Source organism: Schistocerca nitens, chromosome 3 (genome assembly GCF_023898315.1).
Source record: "Schistocerca nitens isolate TAMUIC-IGC-003100 chromosome 3, iqSchNite1.1, whole genome shotgun sequence".
Lineage (NCBI taxonomy): Eukaryota > Metazoa > Arthropoda > Insecta > Orthoptera > Acrididae > Schistocerca > Schistocerca nitens.
In genome coordinates, this window is record NC_064616.1 from 947964052 (window position 1) to 947976767 (window position 12716).

Sequence of the window (12716 nt, forward strand, 5' to 3'; positions counted from 1 at the left end):
AAAAGATTGGAATGGCAGCATATGAAGGAATCACAAATAAATGCAGGATTACTTTGTGTGTGATGCTCAATAACTGAACACAGTTTGTGACCCAGTGGAAAAAAATAAACAGCAAATTCTTGTGTGAAGGCAATCTGGATAATTCCAAGTGAATGGTGAGCAATTTCTTTCAATATTCTATCACCCATAGCAATCATTCCCAGGAATTTCAACAGCAAATTGTTTCTACGTTTTTCCTCCATCCTTTGATAACAGTGAGATGACAAAGCTCCCTATCAATCTTATTTATATGCTGAAATCTTATGACTGTTGTTCAGTTAAGGATGGAATATTTATTAGTAGAGTGTGTGCACATTGTTCCCCTTTAGGCATGAAATGCATTTCCCCAATTCATACTATCAGGAGAAATAAGACATCTATCATTAGAGAAATGACGTATGTGTCAATACATCTCATTCAATTTCTGCTTCTTACACACAGTACATACATCAGTTCTTTTATTTACCTAACTGAACCTCAAACAATAAAAATTACACTAAATGCATGAGAACCACCACCACCACCACGCAGCAAAAGCACAAGGTGACACTGCAATGTTAACCTTTTAACAAACTAGTGCAGCCATCTGAAGATGGGTATCTCTCCAAAATTTGTAATGACAATCACCTAAAATCTCTCTAAAAGCATTTGTGGCTGGTTGCAGTCTCCCCCAACAACCCTTAGGTTTGTGCGCATGCAACCATGTGTACTCTAGTTCGGGAAAGGATTTGTCCAAAAGTTAGTGAAGTCTTCATTCTTGTTCATGTGGCTGGCAATTACTCAGTTCCTGTACTGTTTCGTAAGCTGATACCCTTACTACATTTTTTATATTCTACCATGACTTTCCATCTTTACCTTTACATCCTTAGTATTTCTTTCTTTCACTGTATTCATCATCATTTTTAATACAACATTGTTTTCCAATTCATATTTTCAACATCTGTCTCTCCAGAACTACTTTAAGCCTCTTATAACGAATGGTTTTGAACAACACATCTCATCCACCAATTACCTAATAATTTGGTGGTAATCTCCCAGTTGAACTGGCCTGCATTTGTTTTTCATTTACTAGCTATGTCTTTAATTTTGCATTTTCTTGTACTGATACGAAGTTTGGGCTGAAGTAACTACTGGCGTATTTATGACTAAAGATCTGTAACAATAATTTCACTTTTGTTAGCTGTAACATAACCTTTTGGTGTTTTGCATTTCTTGTTTTAACCAACTACTTCAAACATTTTAGCAGTTACATGTACAATACTATTCTATCCTGTTACACTGTCATTAAACAAAGCACAATGAAGTGTTCACAACCTCATGTTAACACACAGCCAATGATTAGTTACTGATAAAAATTTTCTTTTAGTTTCAGACAAGCCTGATGTACCAAGTGTATGCCAGTTAACTTCCACATGTATTGTTGACAGCTGATACCATCACATTTTTTCCTTCTTTCTTTAATATAGATCCATGAGACATACAGAATGAAAGGTGTAGAACGTGTGTGAAAGCACAGAGCTGAAAAAACTACAAACAGGAGGAGAAAGGTGAATGTGAAATTCAAAACTGGAGAAGACTGGCTGACTAGGCATCAAGGAAGTTTGATTTCCCAATGACAAATATGGACAATAAAATAAAATAAAAATTAGCAGGACTTTCTTAATGGAACCATTGTGATAAATGCCTGAAGTGATTCAGGGAAACAGTGAGAAACAGAGTGATGAAGCTGAGGTCTTAACTCCAATCCTTTCACTAAATCCGAGTCCAATTCCATCCAGAAACTGTAACATACATATAATAGCAGAAACAGAAAGTTTATGAAACTTCCTCACAGATTAAAACTGTATGCCAGACTGTGACTTCAACCTGGAACAATCTTTCACATGTATATGTTCTACTGACTGAGCTATCCGGCCACGACTCTTGACACACCCACAACTCTACTCCCACCACAACCTCTCTGCTACTTTCCAAACTTTAGAGTAGAAGTTCAATTGCATGCCTTTTGGGACTAAAACTCCTGCAGGAAAGGATTCTGCACAGAAATGGCTTAACCACAGACTAGGGGACTGTTTCCAGAATGAATTTACACACTTCATCTGTGTGTGCACCGATTTGAAACTTCCTAGTAGATTAAAACTATGTGCCAGGTCAACAGTTGTGTCTGGATAACAGTCAACAGAGCATTTGCTGAGGAAATGTGAAGATTCTGGGTTCGAGTCCTGCTGCAGTGCACAGATTTAATCTACTAGGGAGTTTCAAATCAGTGCACACTTTCCTGCAGAATGAAAATTCATTCTAGAAAATAAATGATGTGATTAATATCTGTGTTCCCCTGCGAATATTTAACATATACAAACAGGGCTACCTAACAGGACAGTGGATGAAATGCCTTTCAAAATTCTGACATTCTTGAATTACAAAGCTTGAATAATATAGTCCTCCATCGAACAACTGAGATCATAGTTCATGTTTTTATTCACTTACATGAAACAAATCTCCTAACTTATAGTAATTTTCCACTGGTAACGTTTGAACAGGAAAGGAATATAAAGTGTTTCAATAAACAGTTAGCATCTAAATACGATACTGACAAAGCAAATTGCAAGTACAACACATCTGAAAGTGGAAAGGAAGGGAAACCAAACAAACACTTCAAAATTTGTAAAAACCACTCAAATTTGGACCAAAGAAAAATGATACATAAAAACAATGTAACATTTCATTTTCACATTAGTTTATATTATACACATCCTTTTAACTTTGTACAAGTTGTTCATTTATTATTTTAAGATTTCTGAGCGCAGCTTCTTTTACACTTTTCTTTCTCGTATTATGTTAGCCAGGCAAAAAAAGCATCTTATTGCAATTATAAACTCCAAAAGTGAAACTATAGTCCACACATCATGCAGACATCTATTAGTGAAATATTCCCATATTTCCAACCAACACTTTTTCCAACAAACACCTGGGCCACAAGAATACGACACCACAGAGTGGTGAAAGGTTCATTTGGTATAGACAGTGCAACATACATTTTGCAATTTGTCGCCTTATCTGGATGTGTGTTGCACCAAATGGACACACCATAGCAGCAGCACTGCTACAGAATGACAATGCTGTCTCAAAGTGTTCTGCACACAGGAGCTTCTTTTAACAATCACAAATATCCTGAGACTACTACAGATAATATCGCCATCACTGTGATATTAATTTGCCAATTCACCATTGAAAGCATCAGACAACTACTTTGAGGATACTAATGAACATGTTTCATAAAATGTACTGCTGCACAATTCAAATATCTTCTGAAGAAATAAGAGAGAGAGAGAGAGAGAGAGAGAGAGAGAGAGAGAGAGAGAGAGAGAGAGAGAGAGACAGAAAACATTAAATGAATAATTCTGTATTGATTGCTAAGTATAGGAGCCTTATGGAAAGTATCATTCTCCTTCAATATTGTCATTCACCAATTTCATTAAGTACGGGAACAGCTGAACGCTGATACAGAATTAGGAATTCAGAGGATATTATAATAATGGAAATTACAGGATGGAAAGAAAGGACAAAAGACAACCATTCACCTGCAATTAGTTAACGTCGAGCACAGACCAACAACGCGTAACAGTGTGGGGGTGTACATGCGCAAGGGTTCAACCGCCTGCACATGCTGGAAGAGAGCGGTAAGTTCATTCAAAAGGTCATGAAATTTTCTATGCTGTTAAGAGAATCTGGGCTCAATAAATACATCAGCTGCAGGTGAGTGGTTCCCTTATCTCAGTTTTGTTTTGAAGATTCTCAGGAGGTTCTACACAAAATAAGATAGGACAAACAACACACACTATCCCTCACGAATCTGTTGAAGAATGGAAGCTAAAGTGTTCAGTTTGATAAAAGATTTCTCTACTTGTTTAATGAATAGTGTAAGCATTAACTAGTTATTACCCAATCATTTCAATGAAGACAGAGGAAATGTTATGGGACTGTAAGACCACAAAGCTGACTATATCTCCTCACTACAGAACATTTCAATACCTTGGCACTGTGTTCAATGGAACACTTAAGCAGAAGCAGTACTCAGAGTCAGTGCTGAATGGACTGTAAATATAGCTGCTTCTCATATAGCCAATGTAAAAAGCATTGAAGTACCAAGATATTTTGGCTTTGGAGGACATTTGTAAGTCAAATAACTGTGCTAACAAGAACATAGGCTGCAAATTTAAGACTATTTAGTACTTAAGTTTCATGAAAAGAATAAAATAGGTTACAAGTTAAGTATCTGGTGTCACACACAATAAAACTAAGTCACCCATTTATAGCACAAAAAGTATTTGGACACTGGCTTTTGAGCTTTTGCTGATCCTTGGACCAATTACTATGCTTGGGAACTGGTGTAAGTATTCTGACAGACTTTCCAATGTTGAAGACTGTGCAGAGCACTTCTGCAAGTAGATCTCTAACACAATCTGTGCAGCCCAAATTGTCACCTTGCTTACAACTATCATTGTAGACTGGCACATACAATGTTGTCAAAATAAAAGCAGCCTGGAAAGTGGTTTTGACAATTTGTGACAATATAATCTAAATACCAAAGACATTTGTATATTTTCACGAAAACTGAGCAACCTTACACAGTATGCATGCAAGATAGTTCACTAAATCAGGTGCACAATGCATTCCTTATGCTCTGAAACTTAAGGTGTCCTGTGGAGAGAGTGGGATTTGAATGTCCCAGTGAAATGTGTACCATTTCTGATTATTTTAATTTTCTTGTACACTTCATCTGCAGCAGAGCTGACTCTGCTGGATACATCTGCTGGATACATCTTTCTTGCTTCAGCACATGAAAGGAGTCCTTTACTCTTAGCTCCTGTATCTTTTCTGTCTTCCACCAATATATGTTCTCACAATACTAACTACAGACAACGATTCTCCCAGCAATTTTCACAAACTAGTGAACCTAAACATTTTATTATTAGTTTGCGCACTGCTGATCCACACTCGCCACAAAATACATTCCATTTGTGTCTCAATGTGGTGTGGTCATATTTCTGACATTTTAAGGAACACACGGGAAGAGGGGTATATGGCCTTTCTATGTAAGGCACTATGGTAAGGCATTAAAAGGCAATTCCACCTATAATGCAAGGAGTGCTCATTTGTGGGTCAAATCAGGTATCAATGCGATGCATGTTGATATACGTAACACTAATTCATAATCAAAAGGAAAAGAAACTACCTATAGAAAACTTTTAACTTCTAACAATGCTAGCTGTGCTTCACTAAATATTAAGGTGTGGTTGTTATACAATGCTCCCAAACGGAAGAATATGCCTCCACAATTATCCTATATAAATCTAACTTCTGGAGTACCCTATAACATCACATTAGAAGCCACTTTACCCAAATAAAAGTGATCAGATAACATGAATTCAAGAAGGATGTTAGCAAAATATTACTGCTGAGCATGAAGTCACAGACTATTTTAACTTTGTGGCTGCTTAACATATTTATCCTTTTGTAAGTTACCTGTTCGGTTTTACGCTCCATGAGTACTACTTTTTAAGACCAGACAGACAACTGTTTATGACTGTGCTTTCACTGAGAGATGCATGTACAGTTTCTAACCTTCCTTGTATGCTGCAAAAACAGTAGTTCATTCCTACCCAATCTTCAGCATCAAAACTATGTGCTAGGACACACTTGTAAATTCTTAAATTCCTTTGATCCAAGTTAGCAAAACCTGGAAGCAGGTACCATTAAAAGCCAAAAATCAAACTGTTCAAATACTTAATGCAATTTAAAACTGGACATAAGACATAAAAAAAACTAGCCTAGTCTTTGAAACTGTGTGTTTCTCCCTCAGGGAGGAAAGATGGATAGGTAGAAGAACACAAGAAAGGTGGTCAAGTCACTCACGCCCAAGGATAACACATGCCATGTGGCAGAGGAGAGAGAAAGATTTGTCTCATCTTCACAACTGAATCCCCTTCATCCTAGAGTGAGTAACCTGTCCCTACTTTCTCCCCAAGAAAGATGCTTAGTTCCTAGGGCTAGGATAGTGACTTGTATTTTTATGTTTATTTCTTGGCAGTACTGAAATTTAGTCTCCAATAGGTAAGTACTGGCCACACATTCCATCTACTAGTTATTTTAAAAATAAATACTACAGCATATTACAACATACATAGCTGAGAATCACAGTATGATCACATACCTCCGAGTACAAGTCGTGTGAGCTATTTGCAATTCAGGAGGTTGCAAATAAGTGTTCACGAACTTTATATATGTAGGCAGTGCATTAAATGTGAAATGTGCCAGTAAACAAAGTACTATTCAGGTGACTAAAAAGTTAAAGGATTGTTCAGCTATCTTAAAAATTTACGTGCCAGTTTTCATTTGAGAAAACACTCTTCACATTTAACCATTCCTTTATTTTTTAGTCAAAGTCTGTATAACTAAAAAAACAAACAAAAATTATTTATGGAATCTGTTACTACTAAACTTACTTGGCTGGTAGTTTGTACATGTATGCTTTCCCTTCATCACTCCAAACCAAGACACGATCAGCTGCAAGAAATTCACCACCCATCCAGCGCTCGCCACGTGAAGCTATAACCGAACACAGCACCGAGAAGTCTCCAGCGTCATATATCTGAGTAACATGGGAAACAATACTATCATTTCTGACAACAGAATTATTCTGTAGCTGTACTAAGTGCACACGTCCTTGCAAAAGGAATCTGAAATGTGCAATTATGTGGCAATGTGCTGGAATTCTGAAACAACCAAAGGTCCAAACTTTTTAAAAATAATGTAAAGCATTCTTAAGCAAGGAAACCAGAAATATATTATGTAAATAAAAAGGCTTCTTGACAGTGTCTTCTCATGCACGATTGTTAGATGGAATAGCAAGGGTTTGGTGGCTTGCTAACTATATACATTCTGGCTTAGTGTGGCACCAGAAAACACAGTGTTTGTTGGTTGGAAGAAGAGTGTTATGGGAGTGAACAGTAATGTTATCATCCCTCTTTCAAGGGGGTAGTCCACATGGTGTGTGATGTCAGAATGATTTTGATCAATTGTGGTAACATAAGAGTGGTCAAACTGAAGCATTGAAAGAAGTACTGATGCCAGACAATTTAAAAAAGAGGTAAACATAGTTGAGTTTTGCCAGTCTACAGATCAGATGGCAGACGAGGGCTTTCCAAAGTCTTGTTGGCAACGAGAGGCACCTACCCTGTACCTGACAGCCATGCCACCCTGATGCAGGGTAAGACAAAACAAAACAAAACTAAAACAAAATAAATCCTTCTAATTAACAGATCAGTAACAGCAAAAGTGAAAAGGCTAAAAATCCAATGAACATCAGTAGGACCAGAAACAGTAAAATGAGGTGAAAAAATAATAAAGTCAGTAGCGGATGGGCAGTCAGTCTAGTGTCTCCTGAGGCTCGATGTGCAGCAGGGACATCCTTCCCATGACCATTCCACCCCCAATTTATTATTGTGAAAGTTTTAAAGACGGTAACATAACTCAGTCTCCCTGAGGAAGCAAGAAAACCTGTTCAACTGTTCTTTCATTATCTAATATTGAGGATGAGGAACCCTTAAGGTCTCTACTTCAGAGTGCTATGTGTCAGGGGCTCCCACTAAGTAAGACAAGATGTAGCAGAAAAAAAAGGGGCTAACTTCATCTAAAACCAATTCAAACAGAGCAAAAGAGGGGTGACCAATGCAGCTGGCAGAGGAGATAATGTAGAGCGGGCCTAGGCACAGCACAAGTTGGGATGTTTCCCAACTCCAACCAGACTGCCCCATCCTGAAAGTATTTTATAGTGTTATATTTGAGAATAAAAACAACAACTTTTTTTGGAATAAAAGTACCAGTTCAACTGATCGTATGTCATCTGTCAACATCAGAAGTGCAAGATCCAGAAGACCAAGCTTGCCGCAGAGAGCCAGAATGAGGGATTATTCCACCAGGATGTGAGCTGCTGTTTAAGGATCTGTAACAACACTGTGGGGGGTAGCTCATTATATAACACAAAACTGTGTGTTACTGTGGCCTTACTGATGAGGAGGATGGTGGATTCCTTCTGGAATGAGGAGGAGGAGGAGGAGGAGGAGGAGGAGGAGGAGGCCACTAGATTTTCCATCTCTGAGTGAATAAAGATTTTATCTGCATCTGGGGCTGTCAAAGTGAATGTTGAGTAGCTGCTTCTCTAACTGAATATTCAGCCAATTCATTCTCCAGACTACCAATGTGACTTGGGGCCCCAGAGAGACAACTCACCAGTTATTACAAGCAGGGGCAGTAAGATGATCTTTACTAGCAGATATCGCAGGGCAATAAGAGTAACATCAACAGCATGGAGAAACCTCATTGAGCTATCACAATTTAAAATGGAGTTGAGGGAGAACTGTTTAATAAAATGTAGGGCTCTTAATTGCTATCAGCTCCACCGGAAAAACACTAGACGTTTCCAGCACCAAATTTCTTCCTTGCTGGAGATGTGAAAACATATCCCATTCAGTCAATAGTTTTGTACACTGAGGTGGTGAAAGTCATGGGATAACGATATGCATATCTACAGATAGTGGTAGTATAGTGTACACAAAGTATAAAAGGATAATGCAACGGCGAAGCTGTCATTTGTACTCAGGTGATTCACGTGAAACTGTTTGACGTGACTATGCCTACATAATGGGAATTAACTGACTTTGAATGCGAAATGGTAGTTGGAGATGGATGCATGGGATATTCCATTTTGCAAATCGTTACAATACTTAATATTGTAAAGCCCACAGTGTCAAGAGTGTGCAGACAATACCAAATTTTGGACATTACCTCTCACAACTGACAACACAGCGGTCTACAGCCTTCACTTAATGACAGAGAGCAGCAACATTTGTGTAGAGTTGTCAGCATTAACAGACAAGCAACACTATGTGAAATAACTGTAGAAATCAATATCGGATGTACGAGAAACATATCCATTCGGGCGATGCAGTAAAATAGCAGACAACTGACACGAGCACCTTCGCTAACAACATGACATCACCTACAACATTTCTCTTGGGCTTGTGACCACATCGATTGGACCTTAGATGACTGGAAAACTGCGATCTGGTCAGATGAAGCTGTTTCAACTGGTAAGAGCTGATGGTAGGATTCGAGTGTGGTGCAGATCCCGCAAAGCCATGGACCCAAGCTGTCAGCAAAGCACTGTGCAAGCTGGTGGTGGCTCCATAATGGTGGGCTGTGTTCACATGGAATGGACTGGATCCTCTGGTCCAACTGAACTGATCAATGACTGGAAATGGTTATGTTCATCTACTTGGAGAGCATTTGCAACCCTTCACAAATTTCACGTTCCCAAACAACGATGGAAATTTTATGGATGACACGATTGTTCATGACTGGTTCGGAGAAAATTCTTGACAATTCAAGCGAATGATCTGGCCATCCAGATCACCTGACACGAATCCCATTGAACATTTATGGAACATGAGAAAAGTTCAATTCGTGCACAAAATCTTGCACAAGCGACACTTTAGCAATTCTGGATGGCTATAGAGGCAGCATGGCTCAATATTTCTGCAGGGGAACTTGTCGAGTCCATGCCACAGAGAGTTGCTGCATTATGTTCGACAACAGGACGTCCAACACTATACCGGGATCTCCTGACCTGTCACCTCAGTGCAGGTATCAGTGTAAGTGATGGTAGCACCCCGACACTGATGAAAATCCAAAAGAAATACATGGTGAAAGCTCATAAGGGTGCTGAAACTAAGTCCTTGAAATAGATTGGCCCTAATACATGGTACAGTCACATTAATGTGACCACTAACTACAGTCAACACTAATGTGCAATAACCACTCACAGACGGCACATGACAGTATTAGCATTGTAAGGTATACAAACCATGTCATGGGGACACAAAGCAGAGCAGTCGTCATAATACAGAAACAGAGTGATTTATCGTATGTCCAAAAGGTCTTGCTCATTGGCTTTTGGGTGGAGGGTGGAAACATTTATAGAACAGCTAAATTTGTAAACTGTTTGTGTGCCACTGTGGTTAACATGTACTGAGCATGGCAAAATGGCACTACCCAAAAAAAAGCCAGCGCCAATGCAACAGTGGCGCACCACAGGCCATACATACATACATACATACATACATGACCAGGGTGAACAATGGCTGCGGGGATGTGCACGGGTGAACAGACATGCAACTGTTAACTGAACACTCCGATGAACCAAGGGACTATCGAAAGTGTGTCTTCAACAACCGTTCAGTGAACGTTGCTGTGTATGGACCTGTGCAACAGGTCCTTTGTTCATGCAGCCAGCTGACTGCTCTTCACTGGCAACTAAAGCCAAAATTTTCATGCCAATACTGCAACTGGACGTCTACTGAATGCTGACAGGTGGCCTTTTCAGATGAATCATGTTTTATGCTTCACTGGGCAGATGTCAGTTGGCATGTATGGCATGAAACGTCTGAAAGCAGCATCCAGGAGGGAACATTATGGTCTGGGGAATATTTATGTGGCATTTGCTGGGTGATATCATTATTCTGGAAAGCACAATGGATCAACCCATGTATTCATCCATCCTTGGGAACAATCTCCACTCAGTGCATGTAGTTTGCTTTTCCTCAATATGATGGCATCTGCCAGCAGGACAACTGAACATGAGACAGCTCACAGTGTACATGTGTGGTTAAAAGAGCTGTAGGATGAGATTACTGTTCACTCCTGACCACCAAGCTTCCTGAATATAAACCCAATCGAGAATCTGTGGGACCACCTCAATCGCACTGTTTGCACCAGGGTTCCTCATGGAAAAGTTTAGCACTGCTGACCACATCACTAGAGTTGGCATGACTCCACATCCCTGTCAGTACATTTCAGAACCTCACTTACTCTTCGTGCACATCTCACACTTGAAAAGGTTGTTACTCAGGCTTTTGACAGTTGGTCACATTAATGTGACTGGACAGTGTACATGTTATAGGTACTACCCAAAGAAGAGTACATGGGATTATAACCAAGGGAGAGTGAACAGGGAGCACATTCTAAGCAGGGGTTATGGGAAGTCCCTGCAGAGGGTCCAAGGGTGAGTATCAGCAGTTTGACAAACCTTGCATAAAAGAAGAATGCTATAAAAGAAGAATGCTATAAAAGAAGAATGCTATAAAAGAAGAATGCTATAAAAGAAGAATGCTATAAAAGAAGAATGCTATAAAAGAAGAATGCTATAAAAGAAGAATGCTATAAAAGAAGAATGCTATAAAAGAAGAATGCTATAAAAGAAGAATGCTATAAAAGAAGAATGCTATAAAAGAAGAATGCTATAAAAGAAGAATGCTATAAAAGAAGAATGCTATAAAAGAAGAATGCTATAAAAGAAGAATGCTATAAAAGAAGAATGCTATAAAAGAGGACCATTAGTAAATTTTTACACTATTATTACATAAGTGAGCAAGATACGGTACAGTCAGAACTTAACAGGGAAGATCCCCACTTGAACAAGACTGTCTACAGCACTCATCCAAAAGGCTCCAGTGGTGTCTTACTCCATGATGCGCAGGATCATATAATTTACAAGTCTATGAAGTGACAATCTCAAGTTAGGCAACCACGGTTTCATCAGGAAAAGGCCACGGCCTGGCAAATATGGAGTACAGCAGTGCAATCTGCACCCCAAGAGGTGTAGCTGAGGAAGCAGTGAGCATTAAGTTTTCACATGAAGCTAGTCTACGTGGACTAACATGGGGCAGCCGTGTCAGCTTTCTATAAGAGAGGAGTCCTAAAAATTGAGACTGTGCAACAATGTCCAAGCACTAGGTACCTAAGTACAGTTTTGGGTCAGAATGAACTGTGGTACTATGACAGTAAAGTATGACTAATGTTTCCACAGGAGATAATTGGTGACCATGGAGAAAGGTCCAAACAGGATCCTTGCGATGCTTCCTTGCAGTTGTTCAGCCAAGGCTACAGACAGAGCTACAGCTACTTGGGGGCCAACAGCGTGGATTTAACCACTGGTCTAACATAACCTCACTTATGGTAACGTGGAAGAGTACAACACTCAGCACAGAATCCTGAAGGACCCAGTGGAACTGAGTGACATACCAACACTGACCTAATACAACATGAGAATTGAAAATTCACAAATTAAAAAGCTGTAGGAAGCATCACAAGCCCCAGTCATGGACAGTAAGTACAATGTGATGGAGCCAAGTGGCATCATATGCCTTACACAGGTAAAAAAGAAGCTTTACGAGATGTTATTTAAAAAACTTTTAGGATTGCTGTTTCCAATGTAAGCAGATGGTCAGTTTTAGATCATCCCTCCATGAAACAAAACTGATGGGGGACAAAAGGCTCCAAGATTAGAGAACCCACCATAATCATTGGACTACCATTCTTTTAAGCAATTTGCAGAGCACATTGGTGGGGCTAACTGGTCAATAGAAGTTCAGTTTTTGCCTCGTTTAAGGATTGGATAATGACACTACCTCTCCATTGTGAAGAGAAAACATCTAACTAAATACGGTTTAAGACCACAAGCAGACGTAAATGTGATTGCATTCAAATATTAGATTATCTGATTATGAATCAAATCAAAGCCTTTGGCCATATAGTGAGATGAGTCAAGAGCCTGAAGC

General features: G+C 39.2%; 1 protein-coding gene across 4 annotated transcripts in view; it reads right to left on the reverse strand.

Moving 5' to 3' along the window:
* LOC126249024 (WD repeat-containing protein 7) overlaps nt 1-12716 on the reverse strand; it is a 363427-nt gene that overhangs the window by 321723 nt on the left and 28988 nt on the right. For all 4 annotated transcript variants that reach the window (XM_049950629.1, XM_049950627.1, XM_049950628.1 and 1 more), the window contains exon 6: nt 6546-6691. In XM_049950629.1, coding sequence (XP_049806586.1) covers nt 6546-6691 — 146 coding nt within the window. The remainder of the gene's footprint in view (nt 1-6545; nt 6692-12716) is intronic.